At 39.8% G+C, this 25770-nt stretch overlaps 3 protein-coding genes across 9 annotated transcripts in view; 1 reads left to right on the top strand and 2 right to left on the bottom strand.

Annotated features, from left to right (window-relative positions):
• Positions 1 to 406: 406 nt before the first annotated feature.
• On the bottom strand, positions 407 to 4604 carry ntpcr (nucleoside-triphosphatase, cancer-related). The gene is made up of 5 exons (XM_077496288.1): positions 4504 to 4604; positions 3633 to 3795; positions 3442 to 3544; positions 1745 to 1954; positions 407 to 786 (listed from the first exon to the last, which is right to left on the bottom strand). The coding sequence occupies exons 1-5, from the start codon at positions 4535 to 4537 to the stop codon at positions 718 to 720; spliced, it is 579 nt and encodes a 192-aa protein (XP_077352414.1). The 5' UTR covers positions 4538 to 4604; the 3' UTR covers positions 407 to 717.
• Positions 4605 to 5592: 988 nt separating this feature from the next.
• Positions 5593 to 8200, bottom strand: map10 (microtubule associated protein 10). The gene has a single exon (XM_077496233.1). The coding sequence runs from the start codon at positions 8141 to 8143 to the stop codon at positions 5840 to 5842; it is 2304 nt and encodes a 767-aa protein (XP_077352359.1). The 5' UTR covers positions 8144 to 8200; the 3' UTR covers positions 5593 to 5839.
• Positions 8201 to 9473: 1273 nt separating this feature from the next.
• The window catches only part of LOC144001088 (signal-induced proliferation-associated 1-like protein 2), a 97437-nt gene continuing 81140 nt past the window's right edge, over positions 9474 to 25770 (top strand). For all 7 annotated transcript variants that reach the window (XM_077495073.1, XM_077495074.1, XM_077495077.1 and 4 more), the window contains exon 1: positions 9474 to 9637. The gene's annotated coding sequence lies outside the window, so the exon portion shown is untranslated. The remainder of the gene's footprint in view (positions 9638 to 25770) is intronic.

Genomic DNA, 25770 nt, shown 5'->3' on the forward strand with positions numbered 1-25770 from the left:
GCCAAACTGTGTTTTAATCTTTTTAAATGAGGAGTGTACTTTGCACTTTGACACAACCAGTAGAGGCGCTGTTGATTCAGGCTCAATGATACTTAACGGAAATATAAATGCAAAACTTTTTTCAATGTTGCTGAGTGTAGCCCGTGCTTGCTTCCTATCTATCTATCTATCTATCTATCTATCTATCACCAAGGGATGAGCATGGTTGAAGTTTAAAAGTTCTGTAATTGCACTACCGTTACGTTAATCACCCCTTCAACCCAAGGACACATGAAATCACATGAATCTTTGACCCATTTTATGCTGTCAAAAACTGGTAGTATTTTCCTGCTATCCAAAGAATAAATCATACATGTAAAATATTGTACAGTATACTGATTGGATTTCAATGAAAACAACCTGAAAGTGGTCTAAAAACATCGACCAGTTGTCTTTAATTGGGGAAATTCAATATTATTGTACATGGGTATGAATAGTTGAAAAAACACCCAGTTTGACAATACAAGGCAAGCTGCTACGTGATCGATAAATTATTCAGCACAGAATAAATTTTGAACAGGCACAATGCAAACCATGAATTGAGTACACATTGAGTAGCTTGGTGATTAGGTCACAAACCTGTTCTACTACATGGAAGAATGCTTTTAACAAGAAAATGAGGCCTCAATTGAATTAATTACATGTTTACCTTACTAAAGTTGTTATCCTTGTGTATCGTTATTTTAAACACTCCCGAAGAGCTGAGAGAACATCTTGCAGAATGGCATTTCTGTTTTCCCTAGTCACCTGGGCAGAAAAACAAACAATATTACTTTGGGAAGCGAAACGACAGTATTTGGTTTTTAACTCATTCACTCCCAGCCATTTTCACAGAAGCAATCCCGTTCACTCCCGGCTGTTTTACTGGATTTTGACTGATTTTGCATGGCCCACAGAATATTGTGTTCTATTGCTATAAAAGCATGGAACCTATCAAAAGAAAGATTAAAGTCTCCGCTTTCATCAGGAAAAAAAAAAAAAAGTATGTTTCTATCTGTTTCCGTTTTGCAGCAATTAGCATTAGAAGAGAGCTAAGTTTCATCAGTTTTCACAAATCTATTTAAAATTGTAAGTAATTGAGCTTTTTTTCTACATGGCCCTGGTTCATCTCTTTTGCTCTGCTGCCACCTGCTGGCCGTTTGTGTAATAACTACCATTTCTGCAACCGTTCTTTGCAGTTGAGAGGCTCCATCAAAGCCTTCTGTATGCTCCAGCATTAAAAAAAAAAAACGTATAAATACGTCTTTGGGACACTTAAAACATTTAAAAAAACGTATTTATACGTTATTGGGATTAAATGAGTTAAATGAAAAGTATACAATGCCGGATTATCAAGCTCAAAGTTGTAAATACCTGAGAAATAGTCACTGTGACATACTGTAACCTTGAGCCAGACAAGTACTGGCTACTTAGCATGGTAATATGCATAACGGAGTAGCCCCATGATAAATTATTTGGACACTTCAGTGAAGCCTTTGTTGTTTAATCAGTCACGCATGATTTTTTTTGTTAATCCTGCTATAGGCGCAGGATAATGCAGGGCATGGCTCTATCCAACACACAACAGACTGTCTCATAAGACCGTGTGAGATAAAGTGTAAACATGGTCCTACAGCTACTAAAAGCTCTTAAAAACGACCTACATATCCTTCTCTCCCCCACCCCCTTTTCCTAGCAAGTGTACAGTATTTGTTTTTGTACTCACAGCGATGACCCTGACATCGCTCCTAATCCGCACTTCTTCTACCAGGCCAAGCGGTTTCCCCCTGGGGATGGGGATGGTGCCCAAGACTGCGCAGGAAGAGCAATCTAGTGTCTGTCTGACCGCCTTGATGAACGGCTGGCTGAAGAGTTCCATTTTCCCAATCTCGTCAAGGACAAACACCTTCTTACCCGTCCCGTCTTTTGAACCCACCTGTACACAACAGAGTATTGAATATAAAAGGGAGTGTAGGGAAAATGAACAGCTGATTATTCAATTATTGTTTATTAGCTGCTAAGTACAAGTTATTTTATGTGAGTGTACCCTAAAAAAAAGTCCATTTCACAGGGGTGAGCCTATTCCAGCTGATTTTGGAGAAAATTAGAGGTATACTCACTTTCCATTTTCTGTCGCACTTCTCCTCAGTATAATAGTGGACAAGCTGGAGCCCATCCCAGCTGACTTTGGTCAAGAGGCGGCGTACACCCTGGACTGGCCGCCAGTTAATCACAGGGCACATCATGTCAAACAACCTTTCACACTCACATTCTCATCTACGGACAGTTTAGAGTCTTCAATTATAACATGCATGTTTCTGGAATCTTAAAAGGAGTCCCCGGAAAGAATGCACGCAAACACGGAGAGAACATGCGGACGACACCCGACATGTCCGAATCGTATATCACATGTTCATCGAAGTGGGGGTGGCGAAAAACATCCAGCGATTACTGTTTGATTGATAGGGGAAGTCTGTGCGCACAAGTGGGTGGGGGGGGGGGGGGGGGGGTCAAGGAAAGCGTGATTGGCCGTCGGGCTAATAAAACACTGGGGGAAAGCCTGAAAGTGATCCTGTTCAATCAGAAATTACTCTGGAAATGAGGAAAATCTGTGATCACAGGAAACCGTACAACCATGTTTTCTTCAGATGGGAGGAGACGTCAGGGTTCAGCATATAAAAACCTGCCATCAAGCAAGTTAAGGTCACAGACTGTCCTATCATGGTGGTGATTGACTGAATTTTTCTCACCCATCTTTCTGGTCCGGATAATTCTGATTTTCTCTAATCACTGGGTGAGTTTACTCCAAGTTTTCACATGACCTGCTTTCTGGAATACACCCCTTCTTGTCTGCAGACCTTTATTGTTCTTCATCAGGTCACAAATGAGTTGAACTTAATTCAACAGTGCCTCTGATGGTTGCAATCAAGTACGGCAATCCAATTTGTCTCCATTTCTTTAAGACGTCATTAATCAACCATCAATAAATTATTCTCCCCACCACTGGATTATATGTACTGCAAACAACATTGTTTCAGTCTAACATGAGGGAAAAGTATTAGCATGTAATATAATCTGTGATTCAGCTAGTGAACAAACAGAAAGTGGTTTGAGTGATTACAGAGAAACATTTACAAGAGATAAGAGGAAAACAGCATCATGACACCTTCCTTTACAGCTAATATGTAGGCGGCACGCGGGGCTCACTTTACAAGCAGGACATTCACAGTCAGTGACAGCCAGACGGCACCACTGCTACTAAAAACGTCACTCTGGAATTTATGTGTTTGCAGGCTTCCAATTATGCTCTCTGGTTTGAGAAAATCAAATGGTTTGATGATTTTTTTAAGCAGGAATAAAAGACAGCGTTCTATGATCTGTTGACGAGGGTAATTATAACAGGCACGCCAGTGTGTGGTGTACCTTCTCGAAGAGGGGGAGGGCCAGGCGTTCAAATGAAGGTAAATCCACAATATACTGTCCAACTGTGTACTCCCGTCTTCCGTGAGAATCACCAGCAATGTCTCTGTGGGGTGAAATGCATCCCGGGGTTCGTCAAACACAACATCAAAAAAAAAAAAGAAAAAAAGTAGCTTGTTTGACATTCCTACTACCTGATTCTGGACAGGTGGCCTCTTTCTCCACTCACTGTGACCACATCAAACCCCACTCTGCGGCCTCCTTCTCTGACCTCTTCCGTGTAAAAGCCCTCCATCGACTGGCCGGACGCCACTAATGCATCACACGCCTTCTGGACCAGAGTGGTTTTACCCACACCTGCAGCAAAAGTACTGTTCAACTCATTGGCAATGATGATTACACATGGAGGGGTCCTAAATTTGTGATGTAGTTCTGTTCCTATGGCATGATGACATAAACCGAGATTTGTCATAAAGTGACATAGGCTGTCATTTAACCAGTATGCTATAGTGTAAATTATACTATTTTACTAAATGTGTCCACCCATTATTAGTTATTATAATCTAACTGTGCCACTAATGTATAGTGATGGTTGCATTAGATGACAGAAGGTACAAGAAACCTGTGTAATCACCAGTTGCCAATCGTCCAACAGTCAATATTCCATCCGTGTGTATTAGCTTTGAAGTAAATTGAACAGGCCCAAATTTCACACCAAGTCATATTGTAAGTAAATTGAAATGAATCACTATGTCAGTACATTTTTTAGTGAAGTGAATATTTGTATGGCAAACACTTGGTCATTATTAATATAAAAACAATCAACTAAAGAGTTACAAATGTAACTGAATAGAGACCGAATACCTAAGTTGTTCTATATCAATATAGTTCGTCTTGTTTAGAGTATTTTATTGGGGAAGAAAACGGGTTAGGATCATCTGATTGGACAAAAACAAAAACGACTATATTGTCTCATTTAAATGAGTTTCTTTAGTGAATGGCGAGCAAACTCAATCTCAAGAAGTTTCCAGAGTGTGTAGTGAATCTATTCTGTGTAACTGTTACCTGGCGGTCCAGTCAGGAAAACGTGCCTGAGCATTTGTTCACCACCTTCTGCAACACCGCTTCACTTCCGCAAACAAATCTAGCGCATGCGCAGAAGTCTCTCGAACGATATTCATTCTTTTCAAACGCAGTTAAGTGGTATGTTTTTACATTAATACAGAGGCGACACGTGACTCAATAGATGATAATATTGGGAAAGCAGTCTGACTTCTTTGTATGTGGATGTTTTGACATTCGAGCATTTTTAATATCTATGAAAACTATTGAACTAAAATTGTGCATAATAAACGCATCCCATGCATATATAATTTCGCTTAGTTTCACTCACGAAATACACAATTGGAAGAAAGAAAGAAAAATCCCTTGGGAGTGTACTCGATAACTGCAGAAGCCAGAATAAAAGCAGCACGATCAAACCTTATACACGTGCTATATTTGTGTCTTCATATAATGAATTAAATTAAATAACCTGAAACTCCAAACAGTAATTAAAAACTACTAAACTAGTATGAACGGGAGTCATTTTGCATATCATATCTCATGAGAGGTGAGAATGCAAAGCAGTAGTTGGATATTATAGAAAGTGTTTGCCAAAAGCAGTATCAGCTCACTGAGTTTCATCTTACAGGATTTGCTGCTGTGAGGTGTTTTATTTTATGGAATGTAAGTGTATTAAATGGTGTGGTGAGGTGCTTTGTCATATACTGTACATTACTCACACAACGTTAGTGATATTCAGCTTTCAGGTAAAATTTAGGATTACAATTGGTATTGAAACAGTCCTCTTCATCATGTTGTTCACATTTTGGCATCCTGAGGCCAAGAAGATACCTAATAGTTGTTCAACATTACCTTGTCTTTGTGAGGCTTCAAACAGGACGGTGATGCCGCCCAACCTTGATTCAGATTTTGAATCACAGCAAAGAAAGTTGAAGATGGCTACTCAAACACCAGTGGCCAACCATTTGTATTAAAAGTTTAGAGAAAGGCAAACAGCTAGTCTATGTGTACCTACACATTCTTAAAATGATCGCCTAAGTCATTTCTTCAGATTTTTCAGGAAACATAAAAAAAATCATGACGAGAGGATTTAGGCAAACAAATATATATTTTTTAAATGACTTAGGAAATTATAACAGTGACGATATAAGAAAATAACAGATGGATGTAAAGTATTTCGACAATAACAAACATGTTGCATAATTCCCTTTTGTTTGGTTTTTTTTTACATTAAATGTCTTTATTTTAACTACAAATTGTGCCTAAAAAATACAATCCAATACAAGAAGCCCACGAGCCCTGTATTTATCTATGTGGTATTGACATTCTGTACTGTTTACATTGTGTAACCAGGGTGCTTGAATGCCACAAGCTCAGATATATGTTGATACTCTTTTCTGAAGTCCAGTGATCCAAGATCATCTTCCAGTTCCTTAGCCTCCAGTGGATCAGGGCCCATCGAGTCTGAAGAACTTCGCCAGACGAGGCTGCTGCTCTCACTCTTTTGTCCCCTTGGAGATGTCGTTCCAGAATCGTCCTCCTCTTCCTGTTTCTTGGAGCGTACCATTTGCATGGAGGCTGATCCATCTTCATCAGAAGAGAGGCTAAGTGCAGAGTCTCGTGTTCGAGGCCGGATGAGTTGCGTGCCTCTCAGAAGCCGCTGTACAGGGCTGTGACCTCGAATGGGTGCAGGGAGGAGGGGTCTCTCCTCAACGGGGTCCGAGTCCGAATCTGAAGCATGGAATCCATGGAGAGAAGGAGGCTTTGTAGGCTTAGATTGGGCTGGCTCTGGACTACTGGCGGTGTCTGCATCACTGGCCTCTAAACTATTAAAGTCATCTGCGTATTCTTCTTCCTTGTCAGAGTCTGATAATGAAGATCTGCGGCTGCTGTGTCTACTACAAGAGTCCAGTTTCACATCTTGGCTCCCTGATTTAGTCCATGTCAGGATCATTTCGGGAAGCTTGTTGATTGTGGCGGCATCATCATCATCGTCGTCGACACAAGGGAGGGAGACGGATGGAGTTTCTTTCGGACTTTCCAATTTAGATCCATCATGTTTTTGCTTTGTTGTATCCTGCACTACAGAGACCACTTCCATGTTTTGTGTCTTCTTCATATTTTCTTCAGGAATTGAAGTATTGAGCTTAGCTGTTTTCTTCCCCTTACTTGTACTTGACCGTGTTTCATCGGCCATGTGTGATACCATACAGTTCCGATATTTCACGACAGTGCAGTTTTTCTGCCGCCTTAGATTGTATGTTTTTGTTGTTCCATACACTAGCTTTTTCCTGGATGCTTTAGTCACAATTACAGGCTCACTCTGGTTGTTTTGCATTGGTCCTTGAGGTTCAGCCTTCATATGTTTTGAAGGGGAATGCAAATGTTTTTGATGGAGATTGTGGTTCACCTTGCTTTCTTGCTCTGGTCTTGTCTTTGATGTGCTTCCTTGTCCTTTTGAAACCTCAGCAGAAGCTGTGTTATAAATCAATGCCAAGTTTGGATGATTCAACATAGGTTGGTGCTGCAGATTGTGGGCATTTAACTGTGATAGTTCAACAAAAAGAGCATTAAGTAGAGGTAGCGGTCTCAGAGCTTCATCGAGGACATTTGAAGTGACACTTGCTGATATTTTAGGTGCATTTTGCAGTGCCTGGTCCGTCACTGAGGAATTTTCACTTTCATTTTCAGAGAATGTTTCTTCGTGTGTTACAACTGTTGAGTCAGGTTTTACTAACCTGAACCTGTTTCCTTGTGTTTCATGTTTTCCCTTGCCAGAATTGTAATAATAAAGATGTGGGGGACAAAATACAGTCGGGTCCTCTTCAAAGCCCGTCTTACGTCCTCGGACTGTTTGAGGAATTTGGCTTATTGGGTCATGTTCAGTCTGAGTTGACACAACTTGTTCATCCAGATCATCAGAATTGCCATCCATAGGCAGCTGAACTCTCTTGTGGCCAGAATGTAATTTTTGATCTGACTTACTCTTCAAAATGACCTCTTGAGCACAATGTTCTCTGTAGACAGGGATATGTTTTGTCACATGGGGAGGTAGACTGACTCCTACAGTTAGGAGTTTATAACTCAGAGAAATAACTCCAACGGGCTCCCCTGCAAGGTTGTTTACACACACAACCCCTCTCTCTCCATATGATGAGCAACTAGCAAGATCGTGGTCAATGGCGTCATGTCTGATTCTGTTCATGATCGCAGCCAACGAAATGAGGGACGTGCCTAATAATTTGGGTATCTCGTCGCTCACATCGAGAATCATAACATAAAGAGGGGTGTTGATTAGTTGCATATGCAGAGAGTCTAGATTCATTTCGAAGAAGCACGACTTGCCTCTGTTAAACCAATATACCCAACGCTTGTTATTGTCGTGCTGTTGGTGGTGAATTGTGTCATCTTCTCTCAGTTCAGGCGGATAAATGAGCAGCGTTGGGAAATCCAGCAGTCGTATTCCAACAGCGAGCTCGTCGGAGATTTTCTTTTCACTGTCAATGCGAATATATTCCACTAAAAGCTCAAATGAAAACAGGGTCTCTTGTTTCGCGTTACCATCCGGTTGTTTTGACATTGTAGTAGCGACGTGGGTACAACACAAAACAATAAAAACATCGAGAATTCCAGCTAACATACTAGCTAGCTGCTAGTTTTCAAGCAATCGGAGTTGTTAATCCCCTGCCGGAAAGAAAACAATGTGACACCTCATCATCCCGGATATCCCGTTTACAGTGAGCTGTAGAAAATAAAATTATGCTACATCAAAGAAAAACTCAATTGGGTTAGATATTACACTATTTATACAGAAAAATAATGTGCAAAAAGTATATGAAATTAAAATGAAATAATGAAAACGAGTTAGGAGGCCTACTAATTTTAATAAATATATACTCTCTCATTTACACTGTAGCTATTGACACTATTTTTAAATTACCCTAATAGGTTCTAATCCTTACTTTTAATTGTTATTTCGTCCATTTGAAAACCCTTTTCATTATTGCACGTGGTGTGTTTTGCCAAGACAATAAATTTTTTTATTTTTTTTTTTTTATTAATTTCTGTGTGACCTGCGATGAAGAATTAATTATCAAAGACGAGTAAGATGAGCAAAATAACAACTTAAAAAGATACTTTATTGAACATTAATTAAGATTAGGAAACACTCGTAGAGGATAATACAATGTGTAACGATATCCATATCCATCCATGTGAACTAAAACCTAAAATGAACAAAAAGGGGATTCATATATTAAAAAAAAAAAACAACAAAAAAAAAACGGTAATTTACAGTCATATACAAAAATGTATAACTATAAGCAAGGAGAGAAATTAAAACAACACTGAGTAATATCAACACTTGTTTTTCTTGCATTTTTTAAAAAAATATATCGTTTCTTAAGAGAAAAATTAACAATTATAAGTCAACGTCATGGTAAGGAGGGCTGAGAACGGTCACTTTCCTGCATCTGTCGTCACCATGGCAACGGATGTCGCAAGTTTTTGACATCAGTATTTTAGTGGGGACGCATGGGAAATGTAGTTTAGTTGTCTTTTTCAGTTACCACTTCGACGTGGAAATGATTATTTTCACAGGAGAAAGTATGAATAATGTAAAATAAGAATAATATATAATATGTTTCAAGTCAAACTACTATAATAGCACGTACGGTTTCTGGGTGACGATTTATTCCCATTTTGGAAGACTTTTTGGTGCCAAAAAGGTAGCCTATCAGTGAGGGGACCCACAGAGTTCGGGACCGATTAAAGGACAAAGGTGATTGATAATTAACAGCTAACACTACAGACTTATGATTATAGTTAATAGTTGTACACATTCGTCTCGGTCTCGTTTAAAAACAAACATACAAAGCACGCGCGCAAGCACGCACTCATTAAGGAGCGTGTAAATAAACCATCTCACCAAGCGACACAGGGCAGCAGGAGTGCCGGTGGGCGGGGACTTTCTCCCGGCGTGCTGTCATCGCCAGGCGAGGTGCTGCTGGATGTCTGAGCTCGCTTCAGTCTGGAGGCTCAGGCTGAAAGAGAAAGGTACGAGCCCGACTCTCGCAACTGGCGCCAGGCCGATAAGGATACTTTGTTGGTGAACTGGCGACGCTCTCGATGTAAGGTAAATAAGGAGTTTTATATATCTCTTTCAAATGGATCACATTATGAGCATATATGGTGCATATATGAACCACGCGGACAAAGTGGTGTTGAAGCGTAAAAGTGTGGAGTACTTGCGAGAGCGAAACGAAATAGAAACTCAAAAATATTAGAGCAAAAATTGAAGCTTAAGTGACTTTTAGGCGTTTCCGTTTAAAAACAAACAATACATAAATTTCTGCCCATGTTGTTTTGTCTTTATTTTTAACTTTATTTACTCAATGTCTATTTACATAATTTTGCCAAATTGTTAAACTCGAATCATATAGTCAATCTGTGGGCGGTGGTGGTGAAGTATGTGTGTTTACTATTTGGGAAGGGAAAAAACAATGAACTAGATTTGTCTTGAAATATTTGTGAATGGGTTTGTTTCGTGGAGTCAGTTCTCGCTTTGAGCGTGAGAGGGCGACAAAGATTTCGTTGTCCGCTTGTTATTTCAGCCTTTAAATTCCTTCTATTTGAAGACCATTTGACTGTTAAATATGCCTTTTATTCATCCAGTAAAAGTTGATTTGGGCTAGGCTGCGTTTACTTTTCTATACTTTTGATTATAGTATGGACTGTATTATGTGTTAAGGATCTATTTTCCCCATCAAGTTGAGTAGTGCATGAATATAATCTGTCAGTTGCCCGTACACAATATGCATGTCTCATTGCTGACTGCTTCTGTGGCCTATGTCCCTTGAGAGACTAAACAAGTCAAGTCATGTTTATCTTCAATCAACCATACTCACTGCTGTCTTCCTCTAGGAAATGAAAGCACCACAAGATCTAAATTCCTAATAAAGAGCTTCAAACGGCACACCGGAGTTCAAATGCAAATTATCGTTGCATAATTTAATGCGCTCTGATTTATCTCCCTGTGGTTTCACAGTCCCCATCTCAGCTTTTCAATCAAATAAGCATATTATTTTCCTGTTCCAAATTTAGTACATTCATTAAAGTACAATTATTTTCGTAGTATGATGCCTGATCAGTATTATTTATGGTTGCTGAACTTAGACATCTCCATTCTCCAATACAAGGACTGCTATTTTTTTTTTATGTGTATATTTAAAACTATACCATTTATGCTTATTCTTAATCCTCACTCTTCCCAGTTGGCCTAATATCAGAATTGATGTGTAAATAATGTGCAGTGGTCTTGCTCTGGTCCCATTTGTTTACCATAATCCTTGTCAATTTATCTTCCTAATGAGTTGGGGTTCATGTGTACGCTCATGCGTAATTGTAGTTGAAACTTTGTCTTGGAAGAATGCCCGTTTCGTACACTTCTGAGGGTTAAAAGTAAAAGCATACCTAAATGAAAATAGGCCCACAGTGAGTAAATGACTGCCACAAGCGTGTATACGCACTTCCATTGAGATGCCTTTGTAGACTCAGCAAGGGGGAAGTTCTGTTCCAATAGCGTGAAGAAAGGGCCCTTGAAGTGGAATTGTGTTCTCATCTATTTCTAACAACACCTTCTGCATGAATAAACAGAGAATTGGTAATTGAAGCAGATAGATATGCCTTTCAAAAATAAAGTTACGTGCACAATGTGTGCTCAGCTGAACAATAAGACACCTGTCAGGTTCCGTACAGAGACTGCTTCCTGTGACATGCCTCCGGGACATTTCAAGTTATCATTGTAGGGTTGTTGAGGACGGCTTGTGGCCTTAGGCGTTGGAAACGCCCCTCTAGTGTTTCACTGTTTGTGTATGTGTGTTTGAGACACACTATTTCCTTATTAAGATGTTACCATAACGCAGAGCTGTTTAGGGAGGGTTATGGGAAATCACCTGACAGGTATGTCTGCTTTCTGCAGCACCTGGCACCTACGCTCTGGCCTGTACCCCTTTTGTTAGGTTATTTCCTACTGCTGCGCTGACTCATCATGTTTTTAGAGGCAAATAAAGATGTGATGAGGTGGTATATAGGTGCCCCCCTCCCCCCATTCTTCTCCACCCTGTGCATGTGATGAGGATCAGGAAACTTAGTCGGGTCATGGCCAACAGACCGGCTGGCTGGCAGAGTCACAATAGGGCCTCCCCAACCAAATCGTGTTGATTTAAAACCAACCAACCAGCAGCCGCGTATCACATGCTGCCTGCTCCTGTATTGAGAGCCAGACGTTCTCCTCATCTTTATGTGAGCTTTTGTTTTGATTGCAGTCTGGATTTATGGAAGAGTTAAAGCCCAGTTATTACTGTCAGGGAAAACAGATGCTGTCATTGGGTTGTGGTGTGTTATGATTTGGCCATATGTGCCACCTGGAGTCAACGTGTGAAGCAATGTGGGTGCTTTGCACTATGAAAAACTAAAAAATGATGCTGGTCCTCTTTAGGAATCATAATTTTGAAAGGGAAGTCAACCCCCTCAAAAAATTTTTTACAATATCTTCTAGCAGCCTCATTAGTGTAAATCCGGTATTCAGGTTAATATTGTGTTAGTGAAAAATGAATTAAGCAGCAAAATCCAGCACTTTTTATCAATATCAGAAGGTGGCCATTTTGCCACTTGCTGGCAAGTGAAAATGACATCACACTTGCTCGAGGTATCACAGCTCAGCTTCAGAAAACGTGAGCTGTGATTGGTCGATTGATCTTCGGTCGACAGCAAGTGGCAAAATGGCCGCCCCCTGAGATGGATAAAAACGGCTGGATTTCGCTTCATAACTCATATTCCATGAATGTAATATTAATCAGAATGTCATGTTTAGACTAGTGAGGTCACATATATTGTCAAGAAAAGATTAAGGTCGGCTTCCCCTTTAAATGTGTAGTCTAACAGCCAGTGCATTATGTCCCCATTTGACCATTTTGTGACATGCATACATTTGATTTAATGGCCTGTTCCAGTGTGCACCGCTTGACCAATGAACACATATTGTATGTCATCTTTTGTGTACAGTAAGCAGTGGCTAATCTGGCTTTGCTGATATGGTTAAGCCTCAAAGAGTATACTTAAGAGATACTTAGGGGTGGCAGTATCTCATCTGGAGAGACTTGTGCTTTTGGAACCAGAGGATCATTCTTCATGTCCTGCTGCAGAAAAAAACCCATAAACATCCTGGGTACCGTTGACCTTGAACAAGACTAAAAACAAACAAACAAACAAAAAAAAAAAAAACAACAACACTTCTTTAGAGTGAATGAAATTAAGAGTACTACATTTGGGATCAAACTAAGGCAGGGGTGGACTGTCTAAACTATGGGCCACATCACATACAAAAAATAGCACAGCCTGCATCATTATATGTTTTTATTTATTTAGTTATTTAGTTATTTGTATTTGTATTTTTTATTTATTTATTTTTAAGTGGGGTGTGAACTGTGTGATTGATGAAAACATTGGGTGGTTGCTATGCCCACGATATGCAAAAACACAAACAAACAGTTATGGTAACAAAATTTCTCTTCATTAAGGTGGATAAAGCTAATCAGCAAAACTGGTGTCCTCCATTTTCTGCTCCAATTAATGATCCTAAAAATGTGAACTTACTACAGACTTCTCTTATTTTGGTTCTCATTGTGGAGATCAACATAATCCAGGGGCGGATCATTTTGAGCGGCTCACAGGGCTGATGACCACCTCAATTTTTTTTTTTTTTAAGATCTACAATTAAATTAAATTAAACATAGATAATTGCAAATGGGGACCTTGCATCCTATTTGTCTGTATTCAGCTCTCTGGGGAAAAAAAGTTTGGACACCCCTGATATAAGGTAAAGACTGTCATCAAAACTTGCAAAAGTATTGTTGTTTTTTTATTGTGAAGGTGACTTGGATCAGAGAATTAATGTTCCTGGCTATCTGGGCTATGTCTTAAACCTCTTTAACCAGCAGCTGCCTTTTAATTGTATATCTGTTGCTTCTATTTGAAATTGTGCCACTCATCCAGAGGCTCATTCCTGTGCCAGGCACAAGCCGAGCGATGACCAGAGGGGATGTTTTGCTTGACGTAGCAGATGGTATAACGACAAATGTCAAGTGGTTATCATGACATCCCTGGTGAGGACCCTGTCAACCTCTGGCGATGCACTGCAGAGATTCAGGAGACAAAGGAGAAGTTAGTTGGGATCTGGTGTCAAAGGGGGAGGTTAAAGGTTTGAGCCTGCTGCTATCCATGCCTGCTCATGCAAAGCATGACTGAAGAGGGGATAGAAAAATGTGGCTTCACATCTTTACAGCCAAATCTCTATATTCATGTTGGAGTCGACTGCTGAATGAAAACTATTTCTTCACACATTGACAATATTCATCTGTGGAGAGGCCTGGGTGGCTTTTTGGAATAAGGTTTCTGAGAGTAGGCTTTTATGCTTGAGTTGTCGTGGAACTAAACTTGCTGCCCTCCATTGGTTGGACAGCAGAGAATTGATTCTTGCGTGTTAAAATGGGAATGGAATGTATAAGTGCTTCACATTAACAGTTTCTATTTGTGTGCCCTTTTATTCATGCTTCCCATTAATATTGAAGCGCAGTTTTTGGGCGGAACTAATTGTCCCCTGCTTAAGTTTCCACCCATCTCATATTATAGATGCACCTGCCGATACAGCACAAGTTACAACAAGCAGACAAGCGTGAGCGCTCGTGACAAAGTTACATCTTGGCTGTTGTAAATGTAAGTTCAGGTGTCTAGTGGCCTGAAGTGTTTTTCTTTTTTTGTTTTTTTTCTGAAAAGAAAAATGATGCCTTGAAGAGAGGCGCTTATATGTTCAAGTTGGCAACACACCCAAGCAGTTAACACGTAGTCTGCTTGAGCAGAGGCCACTATTTGAGGATATGCAGTATATTGAGTTACAACGGGGGGTTTTTCATTCTTACATTGTGACATCTTGCTACATCAATCAGCTTGAATCTTTTCGGCATGATCATTTTAAAATCCCACATATTTTTTTTTTAGTCCAAGCTCAATCATGCAACAGATGGTAGTAGGGGTGTTAAAAAAAAATCGATTCGGCGATATATCGCGATACTACATCGCGCGATTCTCGAATCGATTCAATAATCGGCAGAATCGATTTTTTATTTTTTTTTTATTTTTAGGATTCACACCTTGAGCATGGAAGAATGTTATATGAACGGAACATTAAGCCTTAATATTTTATTTTAATGCTGTTCAAACATGAAACAGATTACAACCTCTATAAGACTGAAATTTCAGATAAATAAATAATACATTTTCATATAAATCTTACACTCTACAAGCTTACTGATTAGTATTTTCTAAATTTGAATGAAAAAAAATCGCAACAATCGACTTATAAATTCGTATCGGGATTAATCGGTATCGAATCGAATCGTGACCTGTGAATCGTGATACGAATCGAATCGTCAGGTACTAGGCAATTCACACCCCTAGATGGTAGCATGATGTAATGCTGTCACGTGCTTTACTACTTATTGTAAACAAAAGGTGAAAATGAGGCCATCTGAGGGCCTCTCTACTGTTGTACTAACCCGTAACAACTACTAATTCTGCAGCCTTGCAAAACCAACAAAAGCACCAAATTCCATCCACTGGATCAGCAGCCAAAAGCATTCATTTTACAGCGTTGCACCAAAGGCTGCCACACTTATGCATTATGGGTTTGTGAACATGTAAGAAAATGCGTTCTGCCTCCATGAATTACCTCCACCTGTGTGTCCCTTTGGGTCTCATTAATGTCCGTATCAGGAATGTTGGAGGAGGGAAAGGTTGCTGGAAGTTGCTGACCCTCACCACACGTTTTGTCTATTCCGCAACAACAATGGCGAGAATAAGCGCTTGCCAGTCATTAACCTGGAGGCTGCACAGTCCAAGGTGCATGAATCTTTGGGTTAACTTGAGTCCGTGCATCTCAACGTGCTCAAAAAAATGCCGACCTTTGTGGTGGCAGCCGGCCTCCATTGTGAGATAAGAGGGGATTTGGTGCGCATACCTCCTTCCCACTGTTGCGAAAACGGTCGTGTGATGGAGCTTACAAGATTGGTTGTACGTCGCCGGAGATCTATTGGCTTTCTGCCTTATCTTTCACCTCAGTGTACACAAGACAATAGAGTGAAATATAATAATCATATGATCATGTTCCTTTTTCTTTGAACATTCAATACACCAATTGACACCGTTACCCCTTCAGGCAGTCGCATGCTTACGGATAGGGAAGAAACAGTAAATGGTTTACTGGTAAATCGAGGCTAAATAGAGGCTCATTGTAATTAGCAAGTCCAATGGAGAAAAGCCATGACTGATGTGCCATGAAGTGGTCAGCCATAGTGCTGGCCCGTGTATATGAATATTGCTGGCATAGATAGATACCTTCACTTAATGTCACCAGTGAGTGTAACAAACATGCGATTATCAAAATAAATAGAAGAAATAAAGTGCATTTTACATGGAAATTAAATTTCTGACCAAGGTGACAGATTATTAATTAAATATACTTCTGTTCATGGGGTTGAATAATACTGCTGTGATTTGTAAAGTTGCTTTGTGTTGCGCTGCTCTGCTTTGTGTGCAGCACAGTCGGGAATGTGGAAGTCTTCTAAACCCCTTTTTTTTTTCTCAGGAAGGAACTTTCTCCCTAAACAGCCCTTTATCAATCGTGAGAAAATGTCTGTTTTTTCATTGGGTCCTTTTATGTTTGCCAGCTGTCTGCCGTGTGACATATTTGCTTATGGTCTGTAGACTGTTGTTTTTAAAAGCACTGACGAAATACGTAGGAGGATGTTATTCCTGTTTGTTTTCACCGAGTCGTAAATCAGACAGTAATGGATTTAGTTATTAAATGACATGTTTTTCTTGGGGACCTAGAACAACACTGTGGTCATGATTGTGACACTGATGTAATAGTCATGGATGCTGTCTATACTTTAACATGGTGGAATCTGAATTCATTCAAGTTACAACATTCTTTCATGTCTTCCATTTTATTGTCAGAAGTTTTTTTTAATCATAATTTTTATTTACTTGTGCAGTGTCTCACTTTTCTGAATGCACTTTAATATTATGTACACCATTAAATCAGCACATTAGTATCCAGGCCAGGGTTGGGTACTTGGGGAATCGAGATCCACAAAGTTAAAAAGCCTGAAACTCATCTGGCAGGTAAACAAACTCGTCTCCATCTGTTGAGATTCCTAAACCCTGTTAGAATATTAGGACTGAAACACAAAAATTGCTTTACGTGACTGATTTTATGTGTGCACTGGCGACTTATTTATTAACACAAAGTGGAAGGGAAGGCAAAAGTGGAAAGGAGCTGGCACTGGTCGCAGTCAAGTTGCAACTTTGCATGTGAGGCCACAGCAGTCTATGTTTATGGAGCATGGAAGTGATGCTAATTCAATGTTTGAGCTGTACTGTATATTATTTATTCCATGTCACTTGTTTCTTTTTTTTATCCTTCTTTGTCGCACGAGTTTGACTAGTGGTCACTTTATGACTAGGGATGGAAGATAATGATCTGGAGTGACAGTGGCCTTATTTCTTCCACCCCCTCTTTCTGTCAGTGTGGTCAAGAAGACCAACTGCTCTTTCCCTCCCCTCTACTCAAGTGTATTGAAAGCTGCTGTGGACATTTGGATGTGAGCCACAGTGGGTGGGATTCTGGTTGGATCCAGAGCCAGGAAGCAACACATCTAACAACAAATGTTACTTTTAAAATGTTGAAATTGGCTTAAAAAGGAGCAGTGTATATTCCGGGGAACTGTCACCAACACTATGGATGGGATGTAGTTGATCAAAGAGCTACTATGGGCACAGTATTTGTTTGTTCTTCCTGCTCATTATAATACCGTAGCTTCTGTGTGTTCCTTGCCTGGTTGCCTGTGGAACCTCACTGCAATGTAAACAGGACTGAAGGGCCACATGCAGTTCACAATGCCACATGATCAGCCAGGTGCTTTGAATAGGACCACAGGAGCAGCTGTACAACCACGCTATGGTTACAAGTCTCAGGATATGCATTTAGGCAAAGCATGCAAACATTAGAGGTCAAAGTAAGTTGACAGATTGTTTTGTTGTTGTTGTTGTTTTCCCCCAGACACTTCACACACATGAAAGTGCAATCTCCTAAACTCACTCAGTCAAAACATTTCTACTAGTGTTGTTCCGATACCGATACTGGTATCGGCAGAGGTGCCGATACTGCATTAAAGCAGTGGTATCGGTATCGGTGACTACTCACAAGTAACATGCCGATACCATTAATTCCAATGCTAATATAGTATTTTGTAGGGGTGTGAATTGCCTAGTACCTGACGATTCGATTCGTATCACGATTCACAGGTCACGATTCGATTCGATACCGATTAATCCCGATACGAATGGTCACGATTCGATACCGATTAATCCCGATACGAATTTATAAGTCGATTGTTGCGATTTTTTTTCATTCATATTTAGAAAATACTAATCAGTAAGCTTGTAGAGTGTAAGATTTATATGAAAATGTATTATTTATTTATCTGAAATTTCAGTCTTATAGAGGTTGTAATCTGTTTCATGTTTGAACAGCATTAAAATAAAAATATTAAGGCTTAATGTGCCGTTCATACATAACATACATAACATACATACATACATAACATTCTTCCATGCTCAAGGTGTGAATCCTAAAAAAAAAAAAAAAAAAAAAAAAAAAAAAAAAAAAAAAAAAAAAAAAAAACGATTCTGCCGATTATTGAATCGATTCGAGAATCGCGCGATGTAGTATCGCGATATATCGCCGAATCGATTTTTTTTTTTAACACCCCTAGTATTTTGGATGCAGCATCTTTTGTCTTACTCGTGCACGACATTCACTGATATGTGACATGCTCACTGCATGCCGATCTAAGATATCCTATTGGCCCTTGAATGCTCTGAACCAATGGCAGGACACCTTTTTCATGTTGAGGAAAAAAAAAACTTGCAGGCCGATACCGATACTGCAAAGCTGGGTATCGGTATCGGGGGCCAAAAAACGGTATCGGAACAACACTAATTTCTACACTATAAGTAGATTGGACTTCTCTCACAATAACTTCTCAGTGAAATAAACCAGTGAGGTTAGTCAGGTAAACAATGTGATTCTCAGCAGCTCACACACGATGTGGATGGTCAATTTCTCCAAGGTGCTGGTGACATTTGACTTTCTATGAGGGGAGGGTGTAAAGAAGTCTTTGTTAATTATTTCCTGTCATTATGTTTAATTTACATTGAAAGGCGCTCAGATTTCAGACTCTGTGAGCTTCTCCCAGACAAGCCTCAAACGGAGCCCTGGAGGAGCGGAGCCTTTGTTGACTGCATGAATGGCAGCAGTGTTGTGTGTTTTGTTGTTGATGTAAAATCAAAAACATGCCCTTGGCCATGTTTAAAAAAAACTAACTCCTGAGCAATTGTTTTACAACTATTTCAAAGATTCAGAGGATAAGATCCTGCTGAGATGTGCCTCAGGAGTTGATTTTTTTTTTTTTTTTTTTTGACTGATGGTTGCACTGCGGTTTAGGTTTCATTTGTGGTCACGTTGTTGTATATGTATAATGTATGTGTGGAATTGGGGGTGAAAAAAGTATGGTTGGTTTGAATTTGATGGCAAACATTACGCGGTTCAACAAAGTTTTTAACAAACATAGCTCTTGACAAGTTCACCAAACATAGGCCTACACGTTTATAGCTGTGCCCTCCATGAATAATTTTGATGATAACCTTGAGAGACAGCTGAACTGCGTCCAATGCCTTTTGTACTTGCTAAATTTTTTCCTCTAAAGAAAGATGGGAGTAATAAGGAGATGTGTGCTTCTGAGGAATGCTTTTGTATTTTATTTTATTTTTTTAATCAATGATTAGGAGGCTTTTTCATCTTCCACTTGTGTGAGGTCATGTCCATTCAATGATCCAATGATCCCTAAGTGCATGAATTTTTCACTAGTGAGGTCTCCTGTTGAGAAACTACTCTAGGGAGATGTTTTGTGAAAAGAGATAACAGTTGTGAGGGATTTTTGTTGATTATATGACTTCCTTCCCCGCCTCACATGTCCGCCTCATCAGATCGGTGGCCTCGATCAGTTCTCAAGGTTAAAGGTCACGCAGTCACTTGGGGGGGCCTCACGTCAGGTCACATCAGTGCACTTGTGGATGGAATGAATTCATCTGCACTTATCTCTCTTGACACTTTACCAATTTAGCTTTCAGGAAGAGGAGGATGGGGATGTGCATTGTGTTGAACAGGGGAAAAAGAACAAGCAGATTCACATGACTTCCTCTCCGGTGCATCAATATGGTTTGTGGCTTGTCTAGCTGTCTATTTGTCAGTAGATAACCGTCCTCAATATACTCCAATCTACAAAGATGTAGCTGTAATTAACTCATTTACTCCCAATAACGTATAAAAACGTTTTTTTTTTAATGTTCTGTGTCCCAAAGACGTATTTATACGTTTTTGTTTTTTGTTTTTTTTAATGCTAGACCATACAGAAGGCTTTGATGCAGCCTCTCAACTGCAAAGAACGGTTGCAGAAATGGTAGTTATTACACAAACGGCCAGCAGCTGGCAACAGAGCAAAGGAGATCAACCAGGGCCATCTAGAAAAAAAGCTCAATTACTTACAATTTTAAATAGATTTGTGAAAACCGATGAAACTTAGTTCTCTTCTAATGCTAATTGCTGCAAAACGGAAACAGATAGAAACATACTTTTTTTCCCTGATGAAAGAAGAGACTTTAATCTTTCCTTTGATAGGTTCAATGCTTTTATAGCAATATAACACAATATTCTGTGGGCCTTGCAAAATCAGTCAAAATCCAGTAAAAGAGACGGGAGCGAACGGGACTGCTTCTGTGAAAATGCCTGGGAGTGAATGAGTTAATGGATGTGTTTGTTTGTAGTTTTTCTAGGGTCAATAATATTCCAAAACTGTCAAAGTGAACGGAATGTGCCACAATAAATCAGTTAGTTATAGCTTCTTGTTGTTCTTGGTCATTCGCACAATTGTGATTACTAGGAACTTGTTGGTGTGTTTTCCTGCATGTGTTTGTGTGTACTTATGCGTAGGTGTGGGTGGCTCCCAGTGGGGGATTAGTCTTTGACACCCTTTTAGAAGCCAAACCTCACTTTAACACACCCACCGCATGCCATGCCAGCTGCAGCTGTTGATCCTCATTGCTAGAGATGTAGAGAATTCCTCACACTCTACAATTAGAGCTGCAGATTGCTGAATAGCACACATTGCGATGTCCTAAAATGGCACTTGGTCCCTTTTCTGCTTCTAAGAACACAGAGTAAATAGGAATTGATGAGAGCCAATCATGGCAAACTGGGCCAGTCTGTCTCAAGGCTGACAGATTGCGTTCTGTGCAAGCTGCTCCTTGCGATGTACTGTTACAATGGCGAAAGAAACCAAAGACCTCATTGACGGGGTGGGTTTCTCACGCCTGACTGAGAATGTTCGCTTTCCATCGAGTCAAGTGGTGCATTGTGATCTCAACCACAGAAATGCAAATATATGGAACAGATGCACTACTTCTTTTTGCTGGTATGTGAGTAGAGTAATTCCCCACAGTGATGTGGACGGTGTTGTGTGGACTGTGGATGCTATACTTAAGTGTTAACAAGGGAAAAGCCATGTCACCTTGGCACATGTGATGTGATGGTTGCTCGCCTTTCACGGCCTTTTTTTTTTTTTTTTTTTTTCAATAAGGTTGGATGCTCAGGGTAGATAAATGGGGGCTTTTGTGGCCTTTGCCAGAGGGAGAGCTAAACAATGCAGGACACACACAGAGCATGGTCTTTTCAAGAGAAAACTGCTAAAAGAAGTATTTCTTAAGCCCCTCCTTCCTTTTTTTTACCCACACTCTACTTAACTACTTCTGCCTCTTACTCCCTTTCCTCCTCCATGAGAACAGAGCCTGCTCCCATAATGTTTCCATAAACGGGCAGAGGCAATGGAAATAACTCTGGACATTTCCCATCGCTTCCCCATCTCCATCTACCCCTTCACTCACTTATTAGCAAGCTCTGGCCAGTACATGTGCTCAATGCTCCTGATGATACGCTGTGGTGTATTTCTCCAAGCACTATCCAAGTGAACTTCTTACGAATCTTTAGTCTGAATGCAGTCGGGCTATCATTGTTTTGATCCAGCATCAATGCAAATTGGTCTGTTGTTTTGGGAGTTAAAGACCAAATTGATCTGTAATGTACATTAGTTGTCTGTATTGTCTGCTACAGCTGGCTCTGCCAAGCAGCAAAGGCATGAGGCAAGCAGTTATTGGTTAGTTGATGGTCCATTGATGAACTGGATTCATCCGTATGGTGTAGTTTACTCTTTCACTTTCGATGGTATAGTCTGCTTGTATTGGGGCCAAGTGGAACATGACCAAGCAGATCCAGGATCTTGTCTCATTCTACGATGGCTGAAGACCTGACCAACTGGGGCATTTTATGCTTTGTGCTTTGTTTTGAAAGGTACTTGGTTTCTTAATTCATTTAAAAACAAGCAGGGTACTTTTTAAAACTTTAAGTTTACTTTATTTTAGAACCAAATTTATTATATGTGCTACTGAAATGCACCCTATTTAAAAACTATTTCTACTTCATTCGCTCCATTGTTAACGCTCCATTTTAAAGTCAGAGGTGTTGATACACTGCTGAAGATGGGCTTCATTGAGCGCACCGCTCAACAGTTGATTTGATCTGCAGAGTAATGCTGCATTCGAGGATGGTCGGAAGTCGGAAATATCTGAGTTTGAAACTTCCCAGTTCCGACCTCATAGTGTTAGAGGTGAAAGTAAACAACCAAAATGAGGGATAGTGATCAATTGTTTTTTTATTTTGGTCTTCAAAACTCAATTTGACCTCCAGAAAACTTACCTTTTTAAAATTTTGCTTCATTTATTGTTTTAATCTTATTTATAAGCATTCCATACAGTTAAGTAGTTGACCGTATAATTTCATGTAGGGATATAGCGGCAATACTGTCACGTACGTTGCGTTACGTGGACTTATGTTGAATATTTATGAATGAAAAAAGCTAGCTAGTTTTATACTCGAGTAAATTGTGTTTTGCCATTGTAGAGTGACGTCACATTGTAGTCCGCCGGTGAAGTCGGGGTCCTTTTTTTCTTCCGACTTCGCAAGTGGAATTTCCGAGTTCAAGGTACACACTTCCTGGTTTGAACTCAGAAAACTCCAACTTCCGACCATCCTCGAATGCAGCATAACACCCCTAATCTGACAACCCGTCTTATTTGCCAAAAGTCCAATGAAGCCATCACTATGACACTGATCATAATGTGGGTGTTAATTTCAAGTTCAACCCATACAATAGTGAAACATAAACAAATAACTTCACTGTTTAATATGTATTTTTTTCTGCATTTGCACAATTTATTATGCGATCCTGTCCAAAATGACTCAATCAGAACCTGTGAACTAATAAGTACACGTGTTATGTGTAAAAGCGATTTTTCAACAAAATCTCCTATATTTGCACAGTTCTGTTCAGATATTCACTGGGTAACCGTTTCATCCTTGCACCACTCTCTCCTTTCCCTCCTTTTACTTCTGTCTTTGTTCATAAAGGACGTCTGCTGTCACTCATGGCAAAAAAGTTGCCTAGCAACAAGATCGAGGGATGCGAGCCACTGTTTACTCTCCACCGCCTCACCTCATGCCCGCAGCCCCCTTGTCTTTCATGCTCTCTTGTGCTGTGGAGGAGTGTTGGGAAATGGTGGCAGCTTAGCCCCCTTCTCCATGATGAATAGAAACCAAATTTACAGAACACATTGAGAGGTGGATGGGGGATGGATAAGAGTGGCAGTGGTCCTGCCTGTTGCTTGCCAGCTGTTCAGCCTCTCAGCTGGAAGAAAATGCTATTTCCTTTGACTTCCTCTTCCATTCAGCGTAACTGGGGAGAACCTTGTCCTTCCATAGCATGCTGTTATCAGCAGGACTAAAAATACTGGACGGCAAATACGTCACATTCCTGCCTATCATCACTCATACTCAGTCTAGGCGGATACAGGTGTCTTTGGTTCTCTGTAGATAATTAAATAGACCCTGGTGGAAGCAATCAGGCTAAAGTCTTTGTTCCTTACCGCATTATGCAGTTCTACCTGTTTTAAGTAGTGTAATTACGTAGCAAGCCTCAATGACTTCCACACAACCATACACACAACCCCCCAATTTGACAATTTGATTTCATACAGATAAACCAGATAATACAGAAATCCAGCAATAATTATAGACATGCCGTCTGTTGTGTTTGTAGCTCATATCAATAAAATTCAGCTTCGTGGTGCTTTACATACATTGAAACATTGTGCAAAGTTTAAACAATGTTTCAATGCATTTGTTAGACTTATCGTAGGTCTTGAAAGTACATTTGTATTCAAGTTTCTTTTTACAAACAATTATCGGCTTACTTATCAGTTATCGACATCGGCACTTCTAAATTATTGGTTTATCCGTATCGGTTGAAAATAGCATTATCGTGCATCCCTAATTATGGTCATCTCTCATGAATATTCATGATGATTACTTTTGGCTTGCTTACTTAAAAAGTGTGTGAATTATTATTATACAATTCTCAAACCTATAGTTCTAATCATCTATCTAATTTTTAAACTGTTTTGTTTTGTGAAGTTAGTAACATTTCAAAATGTGCCAAGGATGGTGACTTTATGCACGATAGAACTCAGAAAGAGAAGCTGATAATGATATGCCAAGAATGTGCACTGTGTTGCAAGTGAAATGAGAAATTACAAAAGTTTGTGGAAACTGAGCCCCATAGGAATAAGTACTGTATGTTAATTAGTCCTAAACGTCACTGTTAAAGTATGTCTGTGTCGATTCTCAGTTATCCAGGTCACAGTAATGCGCAAGTTGAATTGAGGCAACTAGGCTTGTACTTCTTGTTGACAGGAACAAGAATATATTCAGCAAAAGGTTTGCAGATCACAGTAAAAGTAATGTGCTTCTCTCAAAACGCCTTGTTTGCATTTGGGTCAGATGGGCATTAACCAAACCCTCCAACTTTTCTGTTTATTTGAATCACAGACCTTGATGTGTAGCATTTGAAAGAGGAGCTTTTAAGATGTGTTTTTAGTGTTTGTGAATGTAGGTCACCGTGTATGTGTTTCCATCGCTGTAATGACTACCTTTTGCTATGTAAATGACCCATCAGGGACGGTCTTCAGTTTGTGTGTTCCTCCACCAGCTCCGCTCCACGTGTGTAGGCTGATGAATAGTTTGTGTGTCTGCTAGGGTGCAGTGACAAGAAAATTTAAGTGTTACCTCCTGGGGCTTCCCACTCCTCAAATAAAACTCCTTCCTTCCCATTCACTCAAATCAAAGCTGGGAACATGCCTGTGGAGGCTGGATCAAAGCAGAATGTGGCACAAAGATGCTTATACTTGCTGCCATTCATTCATTCATTCAGCTAGATTAAAGTCTGTCATTTCCTGCTGTTATCCCGCTCACACCTCCAACCAGTCAGAGACAGAGCAAAGCAATCATGAGGAAGTATGAAACGACTCTTATTTTACTGTTTCTCCAATTAAGCACACTAAACCCAATTATGTTTTACCATACAAGGACTATATAATCAAACCTTAATTACCCCAAAGGCCTGTGCTGTATTTAGCTGTCATGTGTTGAAACAAGGTTGACTTCCTCCCAAATAACCTGCTTCACATTCTGTAAACCTACCGAGTCTGACTGGTATACGTCATTGTTGTAGTTAGTATGAGAATTACACTACAACCAAGCTAACATTCAAAATGTTTATCACGTCAAGCCAGAAGCTGGCAAATGTCAGTTTGCTATGCAAATGGTCGTGAAAACAGAAGACATGCTTGTTAAAATTAGGTGTGCTAGGGCTCTGGGAAAACAACACAGCACTAATTTACGTTTATATGTAGTCAATAACATGAATATTGCCAATATTTGGGTTTTGAAAAGCCACGTAAACGTGCAAAAAGTTCAAAAACCCATATATATATTTAAAAAAAAAATCCAATAAGAACCGTGTTAGCCTTTCTGTAACCTTAATATTTGGCCATATAAACGTATGTCAGGGTATATTAGTGATTGACTTGGCCACTTTTTCCCCTGATTAAGTCCTTTGTTGTGTTGGAAGTGTGTTTTAGGTC

This window comes from Festucalex cinctus, chromosome 14, assembly GCF_051991245.1.
Source record: "Festucalex cinctus isolate MCC-2025b chromosome 14, RoL_Fcin_1.0, whole genome shotgun sequence".
Classification (NCBI taxonomy): Eukaryota; Metazoa; Chordata; class Actinopteri; order Syngnathiformes; family Syngnathidae; genus Festucalex; species Festucalex cinctus.

What these genes read in the sequence shown, in the direction of transcription:
- ntpcr (XM_077496288.1), bottom strand. Translation starts at nt 4,537, where the DNA reads ATGCTCAGGCACGTTTTCCTGACTGGACCGCCAG. An exon ending in TTTCCTGACTGGACCGCCAG is followed by an intron (nt 3,796 to 4,503) that starts GTAACAGTTACA and finishes CTTTTGCTGCAG; the next exon opens with GTGTGGGTAAAACCACTCTG. An exon ending in GGCCACCTGTCCAGAATCAG is followed by an intron (nt 3,545 to 3,632) that starts GTAGTAGGAATG and finishes TTCACCCCACAG; the next exon opens with AGACATTGCTGGTGATTCTC.
- map10 (XM_077496233.1), bottom strand. Translation starts at nt 8,143, where the DNA reads ATGTTAGCTGGAATTCTCGATGTTTTTATTGTTTTGTGTTGTACCCAC.